Source organism: Nothoprocta perdicaria, unplaced genomic scaffold, assembly GCF_003342845.1.
Source record: "Nothoprocta perdicaria isolate Ctin4 unplaced genomic scaffold, notPer1 scaffold_8, whole genome shotgun sequence".
Classification (NCBI taxonomy): domain Eukaryota; kingdom Metazoa; phylum Chordata; class Aves; order Tinamiformes; family Tinamidae; genus Nothoprocta; species Nothoprocta perdicaria.
This window is the reverse complement of record NW_020456087.1, coordinates 6,239,493-6,254,661: the sequence shown is the minus strand read 5'-3', so window position 1 is coordinate 6,254,661 and position 15,169 is coordinate 6,239,493. Positions and strand designations below refer to the sequence as shown.

Sequence of the window (15,169 nt, the reverse complement as noted above, 5' to 3'; positions counted from 1 at the left end):
TGAATGAGTATCAGGAGTAAGAGTTGAGCATTTGATTCACAAAGGATCATCTTCTGAGAAGAAGAGATTATCAGTTTATAAAATACTTAGAGGAAAGACTGGCAATCAAACTGAAGAGATCCCTACGTAAACTATATATACACATATGTACCCTTAAATTTGAAGCAGAAACCTGTTACTGGAGGCACCTTATCCCTGGAAAGCCATGCTGCAAAGCTGAGATACTCATCTTCTCTACTTACTAGAGTCCAATAGTTCTTTTCACTATATATGAGCATTTACACTGCTTTTCTGCCTCTACCACAGTGTCCTGGAGTGGTGTTTAAACAGTTAATAACTGGGCATTGCATTATTGTTTCCAAGTAGATATTGTCCTTCTATCCTTTTATCAACATAAAATTGTTGATAAACCCTGACAATGGTCGGCCCTATTCAATTTCTGCTCAGATTTTGTTCTCAATTAAAGTTCAGATTATTTTCCTTGGCTCTGTCCAGTTAGAAATTATATTTTCTTAGAATGCTACATGTGGCTCATAACATAATACAAAAAATATTACATAATGCTACCTTCTGTCGTAAGTCCATCATTTTAGCTCAATGTATCTAAAGATATTACAGTATCCAATTTATTATTCTTATCTCACTATGCTTCTGAATGACTAATACGAAGTTTATACAATTGCCAGTTTTTCTGGCTAGTGCCATATTGCCTACTGAATGCTTTTGGTTTTGGACAGAGATGTAGATTAAGTGCCTATTTTTTTCCCTGTGTGCAACAGTGTTTGGACTGCACTTCGGCTTCTCAGATCTTACACACYCATCCTATCTCATTGCATCATGCATAGCTCTTCCTGCCAAGAGCAAGGAACACTTTGCTGACCAGTTTGATCTGCACCAACTATTTCCTTCTAATTCATTGCTTCCACTTAATTTTGCTACCACTGCATAACTTAACCTCTGCTACCTCTCAACACCCTATCTCTTCAGCTAGCATAGACCTCTGCTCTCAAACACTTTCTAATCCTTCAGGCTTTCTCATACTTTCCTGGTTTTGCCTGCCTTTGACACATGCCAAAATCCCACACATGCCTAGAATCCAAAACAGTGTGTAACAAACTGGACGATCTCCTTCATTCTCRTAAAGCCCATGACTGACATCACCATTAGCAACTGCCCTTCTCCACAAGCCTCCAAGTCAGGAGTAGTCTTTTCTGCTAACACCTTGTTTGGTCTGGAAAAATCCTCCATATATTCCTCAAAATTACCATCCGCTGCTTCCCCACCTTTAGTATTGTGCCACTATTTCCATGCTGACCAGTGTCATATGCAGAAATAACCTCACAGTGTTGGGTGCCCCTTTGCATCCTTCATCACTTTCAGCACTGCAAAATGTGTAACTTGCCCTCTTCACTAATCTCTCCCTTGTCTTAACAGGCAAGACTCACAGGTACTGCACAAAGTAAATTGCTTGCAAACTTATTTTRCATTTGCACCATGCATGAAAACGCTACCTGCATACCCTCCTGCTAGACTGTCAAGGCTTTAGAATCAAGGAGGAGTCTCACTGCCTTGCTCTATTCGAGGTTCTTATAGGTAAAGAGCAACATCTCCTAAACATGAAGAAATATTGTAGTGAAAACATACAGTGACTTCTTTCCACTTTTTGTCTAAGGCAAACTTCATGGAATACCACTGCTCTTTCAAAAGGGTGAGAACATAAGCTGGGAAAAATGGGAGAACATAAGCTAAGCAAATATACATGTATGTATATATGTAGGTCTAGAACAGCAGGTGGATGGGGTTGTACCCATCTGCAAATGCACCACTAGCTGTTGGAGTGATCACTCGGAGACGGGAGACCCTTATTCATTTTCCTCTTTTCCCCAAGAAAGCTTAAACTTATCTCACACACGTCAGAAGAAAACCTGTCATCAGGATATAGTCTAAGTCATTTTCTATGGTTATGGCATCACCTATAACGATTCACTAGGAACAAGAAGGACATACTGGACCTTTCTCACAATTAATAAGGGATCCACTCCAAAGAACAGTAGTATCCTATGTTGACACAAAGGACATGTCCATACAGTTGCGTATTACTCCTATTATTACAGTACTGGATTGATTAATAATAAAAAAAAACAGTAATGGTTATTTTTCGTTTCGTGAAAGTAAAGGCAATTAGAATGAAGGCCATTTATCAAAACCAAAAAAGGTTTTCTACAGATCAGGATATTATTTTTTTAAGTGATAAAAGAATGTCATGAAATATTCTACATTTGAGGACAAGTAATTAAATATAAATAAATAAATATATAATATAAAATACATATTTTATCACATCCAGATAATTTGCCTGCATAGTATTTTACATGCTAACTAAAAAGTGGATTATCTGTGCCTTAATGTTTGTGGACCAAGTAACAGCAGACCATTTTCACTGTTAAAGCATGCAATCCCTATATTAAATATCTTGAAATGCTAGTAAACATCAGTCTCTTTACATACATGGATTTTGCATGTTTTGTTTGTTGACTTTAGATATGGAAAAACAACCACAACATTAACAAGTCTAGAAACTTGTGGCATCTCCAGGGATTGCAGGTAAAGACAATCAGAACTTCATTAAGTTCCACCCAGAGGTCGAGCTTTCCAGGGACAGTGAAAGGACTTCAAGTATATGTATAAAAAGCTGGATTGCTATCACACATGGAAAGCCGAGGACTACAGCATGGAGCAAAGCCAAAGAGCAGCATCTGAGCCAGCGGTGGCTTCCAAGCAGTTTAAAAGCTTCCAGGGTTGCATTAGGGGGTCAAGTCCGTGTTGACTTCAGTATTCAGAAGTCCTACGTGAGGACTTCTGTCACATCAAACAAGCTAGAGGCAGCACAGCCTATACAGTTTAAGACAACTAGTGCCTAAGTTATGTATGGTATATGTGATGCTATAGGAAAGCAGTGCAGCTCCTTAAGTTCCTTAACAGGTGAGTAAGGCAGTGCTAAAGCACAGAACGCCGTTGTTAAAGCTCGCTCTCCTGCATGCAGGAATCCAAAATGTGTACCACTCGCTACAGCTCAGATACACAGCTCTATTATTATGACTAATACCAGCTTTTGATCCTAATCTGACTTTAAAAGCTATCCCATAGTGTTTAATTCCAAATATTTATTCTTCAAGAGGCTTTGGTTTTTCTTTTTAAATGAAGAAATATTTTTTAAATATTATTTTTTATTTGAAAATACTGCACATTTTACTTTTAATTGCTTGGCAGTTCAGATCGCAAGGTGTGTTCTTTTTTGTTCAAGAATTTTAAAAGCAACTAATTTAAATATGCAAAATTATCTTGAGTTGTTCATACGTGAACTTAAAAGCCATGCAACACAGGAAAATTAAGTAATTATGCCTCCAAGTTATTTACTGCAATTAAGCTCATTTATCATATGCAAATTAGTGCAAACTGGTCTCATTAGTTACTAAATTACTCAATATGAGCTGAACAATGTAGCACTCCAGTTTGTAATGAAAAATCCCTGTAGAGGCAAGCAGTATCAATTAAGCTAATTTGCATATGCAAATATATTCACTAACTTTCCCTTTTCTCTATATTTAGTTCTACATTTCCTGATCATTCCTGATTATATGAAGAATATGGGGTTACTGACCCTTTTCCACACCTTTGCAATAGTAAGAAAGTTACAGGGAACATCCAGGGACCTCGTAAAAACTGATCATCCTCTTGCTAGCATTTACAACCACTCTGAGCCAAATTTTTCTGTAACAGGTAACAGAAGTAMTTTTGCACCATATTTATAAATAAATACAAAATACATACACAGACATGCAAAACTGAAGATATCTTTACTGAAGCCTTCTCACTTTTCAAAATAGGATGAGTGTAGAATATAACAAAGCAGAGTTTGACAAATCAAAAAACYCAAACTTGTCATAATTTAATGGACATCAGTTGTTTGCTTGTTTTTGTTAGCAGTTTTTTTYCCCTCTTCTTCTACCATTCCTACTGTACATCTTTCTGCTTTTTTAATTGGATATTTAAGATTTTTTTTTGTCATGATCATAGAGATAMCGATAGCTGATATAACAGCATTTGGGCATTTCTGGTTTGGTCTTTGTTGTTTTTTTTGTTTCAGTAGCTGGTTCCTTTGGCTACAAGGTTACTGTGGGACCAAGTCTTTGGTGCGATACACAGAGAGTAGTCTTTGGCTGCAACAGAGAGTTTTTTGAGGTGACTGACTGAGACTCCTTCATGTAGAACTAGAATGTAAAACATGACAAGGGGCTCTTCCATTTCTAGATTTACCTCTAAATAAACTATGTTCACTTTTGAAACATACTATATTATGTCCTTGTGTGTCTATCAATACGTTTTGAAGTATCAAAATATTAGGAAGATGAGAGCGCCTCCTTAATTTCTGAGCTTACACTTAACCCCCGCTTCAAAATATTAATAGTAGAAGGGATTAAACTACCTATTAATTCAATTTCCTCAGACAGCAGACTCTGTAAAACAGGGATATTCCCAAGACACAACTAGCTTGCAAGCCTGTTTATTTGACTTTCGAACAACACTTACTATATAACACTGCTTTAAAAATTATTTCCAAGAGCAATACCCAAAATCAGAGCTTGTTCCAGCAGGATCCGTCTGATTGTTGCTTATAGATTAGTTTGTCTTCCTGCAGGTTTGGTACAATTGCTGTACTTGCAACTTGACCCAGGCTTTGCCTCTARGAGTTGATTACATTGCTAACGTAGGACAAGATTGTAGCATGTGACAAACTTGCAGCCATTATTAATTCATTATGTCCTTTATCCATCATCAACAGTCTATTCTCTCTTAAATGTCAGAGCAGAACTTCCCAATATCAATTTGGCTAAAGATTAATGGGAGTAATTTGGTAAAAGCACCACCCTCTCTGAAAAGGCCACACCTCAACAGATATTCAATATGGAATTGATGGTCATTTTGACCAAAAATCCTCAGTTAGATACAAATGCAGTAGAGATTTTTTTCCTAGTGCTATAATAAGTTTATATCTGGAAAAGATTATTATTTATCACTCATTAGTAGGAAAATAAAGAGGTGGGTGGAGGTACCTAGCTTAAAAAGAAAACCACTAATTGTCTTAAATATGCAATAGATGAAATATTCCAATATCTAAATTTTCAAGTTCAACATCTTCATTTTTTTCCYCCCACATATTAACTGAGTCATATATTCATACAAGGTCATAATTAATACCTAAAAAGTTTATGTAAAGAAATTTCAATGATGTTTTGATGTAGATATTTGCAATAACACATATTGTAAAAAACAGACCTTTAGGATACATAGTGTACATTTATATCCATATATATACACACAAAGCAACATGCTCACAAATTACACAAACTGAAACATCACAAAAATGCTGCTTACTTCTTCATGTTCACTGTAGCTGTGAGATAACATTAAGGCATTTCTGTCTAATATGCAAAATAGTAGTATAAATATCAGTGCAGGTACCTGTGGTAGTGTAGCTGTAATACCAGTGTTTGCTTACAAAATCAGAAACTTGGACTAAAGCCCTGCCAAAGGTGTTCAGCTAAGTAAATCACTCCATTCGTGATCTCTATCTCTAACAGAAATTCATTCTACTGGTTAATTTCACATTTCCCTAAAATTACCTTTGTTGCTATTCTGCGGTTAGTTACTTGAAAAAGATGTGAGAAATCTGACATTATCCATCATGCTTTCGAAAGCCACAGCTGAGGTAGTACAGAGAGCTACCTCTCAATCATTTCAAATTAAGTGGAATATTTCTCATGATAATATCCTAATTTACCTCTCTTGTACCTCTCAAAAAGGTAATACACCGAGCAATATACTTGCATTCGGAAGCTCTGTACATTGCTAAATAAGAACAGTGCCACATTTAGGAAAAAGAAAAAAAAAAGATAGAGGATTTTTCTTTTGATTTACATAGTGCCGGGTTTTTGCCTTGCTGACAAAACCCTTCACGTTTTGTTTCTAACTGTTCCTGCTCCATGTTTGATTACTGCAGCCTAAGAAAGGTTGTAGTAAGCCTGACAAAACAAAACATGCACAAGGATATTTCCATCAGGGCACTGCTTTCCAATCTAATCTTCCTGGAATACAGCTATAGGAATATAGTTTGGTGTGCCTAAATTCTTTAAGAAATATCCAATTAGTTTTTATCTCCGAGTTGGGGAGACCTAAGCTCCTCCCTGCAGGCTGTTGCAAATCTGTGATATACAATCGTGACCACTGGTCTATCAGGGAGGAGAGTGGTGCTCATAAACCAAAGCGAGGGGGGAAAATCTAGATCTGTGCATGACACAAGAAAAACAAAAGAACCAACAGAAAATACTCTTTTGCACACACACATACACACAAAAACACACAGTCATTCTGCGAGCAAACAGCTACTGCACAGTGCAAAACAACTAGACCGATTCATCTAAATCATTACAGCACAAATAATACTTGCCCTCCCTCTCATTAAAATTCTCCCAATCATGGGCTTTCTAAAAAGAAAGAAATACGAATTTGTAAAAAAAATCTCATTAACATAATTGCTAATAACAACAATATTCGAACTATTGGCAGAAATACGACTGGCTACATTTATTTTGATTTTTCTTGGAAAAGCCATTTGTTTTACCTGTAGAATATGACTTCCCAAATGTGATTCAAACACTTCAATGGCAAGGGCACTGGGACTTCTCCTGCGCTGGGCACCTATAACTGAATAAAAAACAATTATGTTGCAAGGTCCACACATTCACTACCAATGCATGCCTGAYCACTCCACTGGACATCAACTGCATTTAAATAAAATATTTTCAATTTTTGCATTTTAAACACCAGGGTTAATTTCAGCTTTGCCTTGCACTTAGTACTCACGCTTGCTACATAATTTTCAGTGACTGAAACTTTAAGCAACTCAAATATTAAGCAAAAATATATATTTAAAAAAAATTAAGTGTCCAGAAACTGTGGAAACGAATAGTATATTCAAATATAACCCAAATCCCCATAGAAAGTTTTTATAGTACATAGTCTTGAGCACACGCAGAATTCAGTTTAAAAAAAAATCAAAAAAGACTCTAAATATAATTTACACATTATGAAATGTGAGAATGAGAACCAAGTATTACTCAGCAATTAGAAAGATATCAGAGATTTATCTGAACATGTTATTTATTTGGAACAGAAATGAAGTAAGCCCAACATTAAAAAGTCCTCATTTGTTAAGAGCCGCCCCATCACAACGGYAGAGATAGCAAAGTTATTCCTAAATACGAGGAAATGTTGTTGCACTCCAGGTATCACTGTTAGCTGGTGCAAGAGGCACTTGATACTGCAGCTTCTGCTCTTAAACATAGATGCTTTAGTACAAAGCTAGTAATAGGAGCAGTTTTTAAAGGCAACAGTGACGATCAAACAAGCTGGGAAATGGTAAAACTCAACTTCCATTAAACTCTCTGTGCCAGGAGCACAACCCAGGGAGCGAGCATGAGTATACCCAAGGGGAGGCACCTCCTGCAAGCTGAGGTTTCTCACCAGGGCCAGGCTGGATTTGCCACCTGAGCACGACGAGAGAGACAAACGAGAAGGAGAGGCCATAGGGCTGGAGGAACCCTCATAAAGCACGTGCAGAAACATTCACAGCCAAAGGYGCCGGGGGTCTTGGGGACCACCAGAGCATCACTACGCATTCATATTGCTTTCTTTTCGAGGCACCATCTGATTCAAATCACTTGGCAATGAAATACCCAAATAATGTTTTTAGCAAGGAACAGGAAATACAAAGGAATCACCCACACAAACAGAATGGATGAGTGCCATATTTTGATGTCTTTTGTTGAAGACAACAAAATACAGAGCAATTTTTAAGTCTTCTAAGATACAGGCTGCCAAATATGATATCAGTAAGAGAAGACACATGCCAAGTAAGGATAGTCATATGGACTTAAAAATGAAATATTGCTCCTTATTGATACACCACGTAATTTCCTTGCAGGAAATTCTAAGCTATTTATCCCAGGCAAACAGGTGGCTTCAGTGCCAGCGGTCAAGCAATGGCTCATAATTACAAATGGTGACTGATTTAGAGCCACTGTTTTCCAAGTCCTCTGCTTTTCTCTAAAGGAATTCAAGGGCCCACATGGTAACAGCTTAAGAAAGTATGTCTTCTTCAGGACTGCTTCTCATGGCGCAACTGAAGTTACTCACAGACTGGCACAATCTATCTGTTTTATTCTAATTTCAGTTAGTGCAGCCATGGACCAGACAGCTCAGCAGTTTTACGCTTTTACTGGCTTTAGGTGCTTACTCACTTTTCCATATCTTTCCATACCTTTTTCATGATCCTAAACTGTTTTGCTTTGCTTTGCGTTCTCTCATCTTCTCTCTAGCTATTTACAGTAGGGCTCATTTCAGGGAACATGAAAAATCAGAGCATCTTAAATTTCCTAGCAACTTAGACTCCTCTTGCACCGACTTAAAGATGAGCCTTCCTTATTCTTTACTCCACCTCCAGATAAGTTATCAAGAGCACTAAACAAAATATGCATCACRGGATTTTTAAAGTTCATCAGCATTCCCGTTACAATTGTAATCAGCTAGCAGTGTGTTTTGTATGGTCACTTCACTTACAATCTACCACAAACCAAAAATTCATAGGCTTTGGACAATTAGGCATTGGTTCATATTAATCTCTAAAATAACACTACCAAAAAAAAAAAAAAAAAATCCCTGACATCCTTTAGGAGGCTTCATTCTTCCCAGTTAGCCTGCATGAGGATTTCCCCATGTTGCTTGGACTCATCAGCTCTCAGGCTACATCACTACTCAGAACTCATCTTCAGATTAATTTTCTGTTTCCTGCACTATATCGTTCCCTCACAATCTACTGGCATTTTTATATGAATGCATTATGTTGAGTATTGCTTCCAATTCTATGATAATAATTGTCAATTGTAGATTTTTAGCATGTGAGTTAGTATGTAAAACTGAATGCTGTTTACTAGTAAAAGTCATTCCTACTTCAGACACTCTCAATTCTAGAGTTTAAATGAAAACACTTCAATGTCAGTGAGTTAATGGTAGAAAATACAAGGGGGGGCGATCTTCTCTTTAAAAGTTGTCAGCTGCCAAAGAGTCAGTGCCTGCATCCTAGTGGCTGGCATATATCCTGAGGTATTTTCTGGCTATTCACCTCGTTGCCACTTTAATAGCACTGGAAGCATACAGCATCACTTGTTCACTTATCGGCTGATATAGGGTTGTAAAGACAATGCCTAATTTTACAAAAAGCCTGAAGATGTTAAATACAGAGCCATTAGGAGTCTGGCAGCCGTACCAGAACTCTCGCTTTTTTGGTACCTGAATACCAAATAYTCAAATATGCACTTTTTGTATGTCAAAACAGCCCATGCATCACTATCATTTTTAGTATTTTGAGGAATGAGGCAAGGAATACCGGGATAGATCCAAAGCAWGGCAAACAGACTTATTTTCCTTGCTCTTCTAATCTTATTGCTTCATTATATTATTTATTCTAACTCTCACTATTTTTTGATAACCATCTCGGGGGGGAGGGGGGGGTGACCAAACAAACACACTTTTGGCACATTGATACGTTTCAAAACCACGGCCACCTCAGAGGCCAATGGCAGTGCAAAGCCTCTTATTTGTGCTGAATGGCTCGCTGGTGTGACAATAGATGAAAGGAAGACAAACACTGAAATGGCTGGATTAAAAAGCAGGCCACAATTTTATTTTATTATAAAATTCTGAAACATAAACTATAAATGCTGAATTGGCTTCAAGCCACAGCCAGGCATCTCTAAATCTCTCAGCCTGTGGATGGAACCATCAGCAGCCAAAGCTTAGCTGCTCACAGAAATCTTGGAAAGCAAGGAATTTAGGATTTGTGTCATAACATCTATAAATCAAAGTAGCTCAACAGCCTTCACAGACCTAAAGATTTTTTTTTTTTCAATGTGCATTCCTTTTAACACATAGCCTCTCTACAGTAGCAAAGCATTGGATACATGGAACAAACTGCTTTATGAACAAACAGGAATTAGGAAAAATTAGGATGTGCAAAAGGCTGAAGTATGGGTACCAGGTGGAACAGGAGCCACAAAGGAAAGAGATTCCAAAATTAACCGGAATTAAAWTAAATTAAATTCTTCCAAGCTCCTCCTGTCTTAGTAGTCAACTTCTCTGAATGGGCTTTTTCCTAGGTGGCCCTGTCTTTCACTGTCTACATTTAATTGACAAAGTTTAAAGTTTTAATGCACAATTGTTGAATTTAAGAAAAAACTTGGCTGAACCCTTATATGCATGAAACACTGCCTATGAATAATGACAAGAAGAGAGATTGTTTTCACATATGCACTTGCACTGCTGGAGTAGAAGCATCTGTCTACTGAAATCTTTTATGACAATACTTTGGACCCTGAATTTACTATCCAGACTGACATGTCTATTCCTAGACAGGATTACTGCCTAACAACCTATCGACAAGGGAAATATTCTAACTGCTAACTAATTCCTCTTTAAATTTCCTCCCTCAATGACTAATCTGGCTATGCGCGAGGTGAAGGAAGAGCCACCTCCCTTTCAGCGTGTCTTGGGGGCAGTCTAAGCATGCTTAATGCAATCTCAAGAGCCATTGCAATTGTGATAGGAAGAGCCAGGGACTCCATGGGAAAGAAAAATGTGGGCTGCCTAACAAAGATTTCCACAAATCCTCAAGAAACAGGATTTCCTCTTAAGAATTTCTACTCAGTTCGAAGCTCTGGAGCACAGAATGACCAMAGGCTGATGTCCCTCCTGACTTTCTAATAGAGAAGACAGAGCTCTCTCTAAGCAGCAGCAGGATTGCTTGATGGCCAGGAGTTAAAACAGACCAGGAGCACAATGTTAAGTTTCCACTAAAATAAGACATGATTTTTTTGAGAGACTTTTCATGCCTTCTCCCAACATCAGTCTGTTTTGTGTAATGCTCTGTAAAATTCAGACCAACTGCAAATAATAAAATTCAGTTTAAAAATTGTTTTTGTTTTTAAAAGACTGTTCTTATTTTTTAAATAGTTCTCCTGAATTGTTACYTATGCATTTCTAAATTGAGCATCCAAGTCCCCGTTTTTGTATCCACTTTGGTGATTTTTCTGAGGATCACATTTTTACCTGCCTGGAAAGTAGGGAAAAGGTAGGGCCACCCTGCTACACCCTCTAAGGTATCTTAGAGGGTGCTATCTGGAGGTTTATAAAAAAGACATCTCACATTTCACTCCTTTGATATTGAAGAACTATGATTATGACTGCAGACACAGTCAGGCTTTGATTAGCAAAGCCAGAGCCGACCTACATAATTATAAACGTCCATAGACATCACACCAAGAACATTGTGTTTCATTCACAAAATATGCAACCAAAATCAGGTTAATTGCATACCTGTGTCACACAAGGTTGGCTAATAATTCTGCCTATAAATACCAACAGAGTATATGATTATTTCAGATGAGAGAGCTAACAAAAAATATCTGAATTGTCAGAGACAACTGTATGTGCAGAGCAGCTCAGAGCATGTATGTGGCTACAACCTTTTAAGTATACTTTTCCAGAATGCAAATATATTTTTTTCCAAGTAGAAAAAAAGAAAAAACATATAAATTTTAAGAAAATTTCTAATATTTTTGTGTGTGTGCTCAAAATATAATATTTATCAATATTTATTTTCCCTGTTTCTAAGGACAGCTCTAAATGCCCATGAATAAATGACACAGGTGGAAGTGATAACCAGGGTGGTCCCACAGGAAGCAGTGAGAAGTCAATTTAAAACCTTGGGGCTTTCCCGTACAACATAACATAATTTGGAAGTGCTTCAAAGCTGGGTTTTAGAAGAGGCAGACTGACTGACTGGGGGCCAAAATGCACAGCAGAAGACACAGTGTGTGGGAAGGACAAAGCACAGCCAATGTTAGACTTGGGAGAGAAGCCTCATATTGAGGTATGCTAAAATCCACAGGAGCCTTTTACTTCACACTGCATACCATGTCATGGACACTTTTTTTTCTCCTCTCCACTGACTGCTCTTTGCCACCCCACCTATGAGTGAGGTTTTGAAAGAAATCCCTGGCAAGAGTCAAATTCGCTGCGTGACGCACATGCTGAGGACACGAGGCAGAGATGACAGACACTCGGATCTAAAGTGAGATTGGGTGATAGGCAACGAGCAGGACATAAGCAGAGATGTTGCCCTCTGATTTAGAAAGGATACTCAAAGAATGCAAATGATAAATTGCTAAATTATCTCACCATAAAATCCCAAATTCAGGTCTCTCATAACATCCACCTTCCCAGACGGGAAAAGGAAGAAATAAATCTCAGCTGGAGTTGCAACATATGTGCAAAAGTATTTTATCTTGGTTTAGTAAAGCTATGGGATTCATTAATGCTGTGCCATTACCAAGCCAGTATCACAGCAATAAAGTATCAGAACAAATTTGTCACAAAGGACTACGTGTAAGATGCATAATGCAATATATGATAATCAACTTCGGAAGCTAACAATGGCATTTCAAATCTATTTTTTGTGTAGGCGAATGCCTATTATTCTAGATGTCCATCTTCCAGTCACACGTATAGAGCATGTATTCATTACTGGAGAGTCCACGGTTGAGAAAGTAACCCAAAACTTTCCATGGAATACCAAAGTAGTTATCAAGAACGCACTTGTTAAATTAAGAAAATGTTATGTAATACAACGATTACAGGTGTGCTTTCTTGCCTCCCATAGTTCATCTATCACACCTCATCAAAAGTTCCAGAAATCATAAGCTTTTTCGGAAGATTTGCTTTACAAATACAAGTCAGCACTTTAAAAAAAAAAATAAAATAAAAAATAAAGATAAATGGTTGTCTTGGTGTAAATCTTCAAAATCTTCATCCATTTTATAAGCTGGCTCCTTCCCTCATTATTTTTATCTGCTTTATTTGCCCTTTGCTGTGTGTACTGGGGGGAGGGAGAGGGACTAGAAGCAAGAGACGAGGTTTCTCAGGTCCTAAATATCAGTTTTTCTTTTCAGAATTTCTTAAAACAAAAAAAAAAATAAAGACTGAAACACACAAATTACAGGCTTAAAAACAGAATATTCATAATTTCAGTATTTTTGACTCAACACCTAAAATAGCCTAGATTTGAACTTATTTTTTCATCAAGGAGCACATTTCAGCGACTTTTCTTTTCAGCAGGAAGGCTGAAATCTTTGCTGTGCAAGAATTTCGAGGCATCTAAGCAAAGCGAGGTCCCCATCTGGGGCTGGGGGAGGGAGCCCTGGCCTTTCTCCCACACTGTAGTAGTTACTATAGGAACTATTGTGCCTCCTTCAAAAGGGCTACAGACAGGGTGATTAAAATTCTTCATGGGAGAGCCCCCACTCTTCTCCTTGACAATGAAATTCTTCAGGGAGAGGGCTAAGCCTCCCGCTCAAGAATGACAGCACCTGAGGGAGGGATGTGGCACCGAGAAGCACCACTGCTTTAAGTGGAAGCGCTCGGAAAAAATACCAGGGCCTGTGGATCTCCAGTGCTTTATTTTCCTCCCCTCCCATGAAATACAGCAACGTTGGCCAAAGCCAACACATGTTTACAAATACATCACCTTTTGCTCCTCCAAACATGCAGCCCTGGAGGAATCAGACGTGATGTAAGAGTAAGAACTGGGACTCTAATTCAAACTGTTTACTTACATTGCACACACAGAAAAAGCTACAGTGAAAAGCACATAACTACACCTACTCCGCAGCCACAGGTCAATATTATTAGATTATATTAAAAAGTTTTGTGGTAGCAGTCTTAGAGAGAAGTGGCTTCACATTTCAGGACAAGAAAGGAAGGAAGGAAGGAAACAATAAATTTTTCACAAACTGCCAAAAAAAAAAACAAGGTGGAAAGCAGAGAAAGTGCTAGTGAAGATACTGTGGATATTCTGGATAGTTTCAGTGAAATTGGCTTCATTAATTCATATGAACTTCCCAGGAAATACAGTTGAGGTGAAGAAAGAGGAAAGAAGGTCTGGCACAAACATAGAGGCGCATGTGGGAGGCAAGAGAGAGGGAGACACAAAGACAGGGAGAGCTGGGGGGCTAAAAACTTAGGAATTTGGCAATGCAAAACACGCCAGTGATTGAGATATTTGGCTCCACCAACAGAAAACTTCATAAATATTATGAAAGCACGCAGAAATTGTTTAAAATTCCCAGTTTCTCCAAGAAACGTGATGAGTACAAGAGTACGTATGCAGATAAAGCAATGGGATACTTTACGTGTTAAGTAGTAATTCTCCTGCTCTATCTTTAAACTAGTATTAAAACTGCCCTGGGAAGAAAACTGCTCCCGCCCCTTTCCAGCTCCAGTGCTGCAGAAATTGCTAGTGTCACTGCTTCTGTTCTCAGAAGGAGGGTACGRTATTAACATCAAGTCGGAATAGTGTTATATAGTGTCAGACTATACTTGCTGGTAAAACTAAGAGGCCTACATCTGTTGTCTTGCTTTTTTTTTTTTCCAGTCTGATCCCAAAGGTTCATGTTATGACATTTGTAACATCTGCTACAAATGCGGAGGTAAGTCAGGCACAACCTTATTACTTCCAATCTAACGCTCCATCCATCCACAGGGCTTTCACATGCCACTGCTATGTCAAGGAGACCAAAAGCTGTTCAATCTACATGAAGCAGGGTATAATGCATTGCTGAGCGTCAGGAAGGGGAAGCCTGGCYTTGTTGTGTCTCCTCTTTTTGGTCTGTCTTAACTTACAGCGTGTTACCTTCGCATCCTCTGAGAACAGAATGGGCAACGTGTTGCTTCTCTGAGCTGATACCAAAGCCCTCTTATGCCTTAGATGGTGGTATATTGCAAAATGTGACTCATGTCTTCCTTGTTTTCACTGAGGCTAAAGCATTTTCTGCATCCTCTAAGATGACCCACCTAAACAGAGGTCCACTTTTCTGCCTAGTCCTGTCTTCATTCCTTCCCTCCATTTTGACAGATTCACATCATTTTATGAAGAAACATTATTTTTTTTTCAATGTGCTGTGAAAAAAAATGAAACTTGCAACAGCCAAAAATTATT

The 15,169-nt window shown here is 38.1% G+C and overlaps 1 protein-coding gene across 1 annotated transcript in view; it reads right to left on the bottom strand.

Annotated features, from left to right (window-relative positions):
- Positions 1–15,169, bottom strand: part of NPAS3 (neuronal PAS domain protein 3) — a 542,948-nt gene that overhangs the window by 284,703 nt on the left and 243,076 nt on the right. Inside the window, exon 4 of the mRNA XM_026051847.1 lies at positions 6,683–6,765. Coding sequence (XP_025907632.1) covers positions 6,683–6,765 — 83 coding nt within the window. The remainder of the gene's footprint in view (positions 1–6,682; positions 6,766–15,169) is intronic.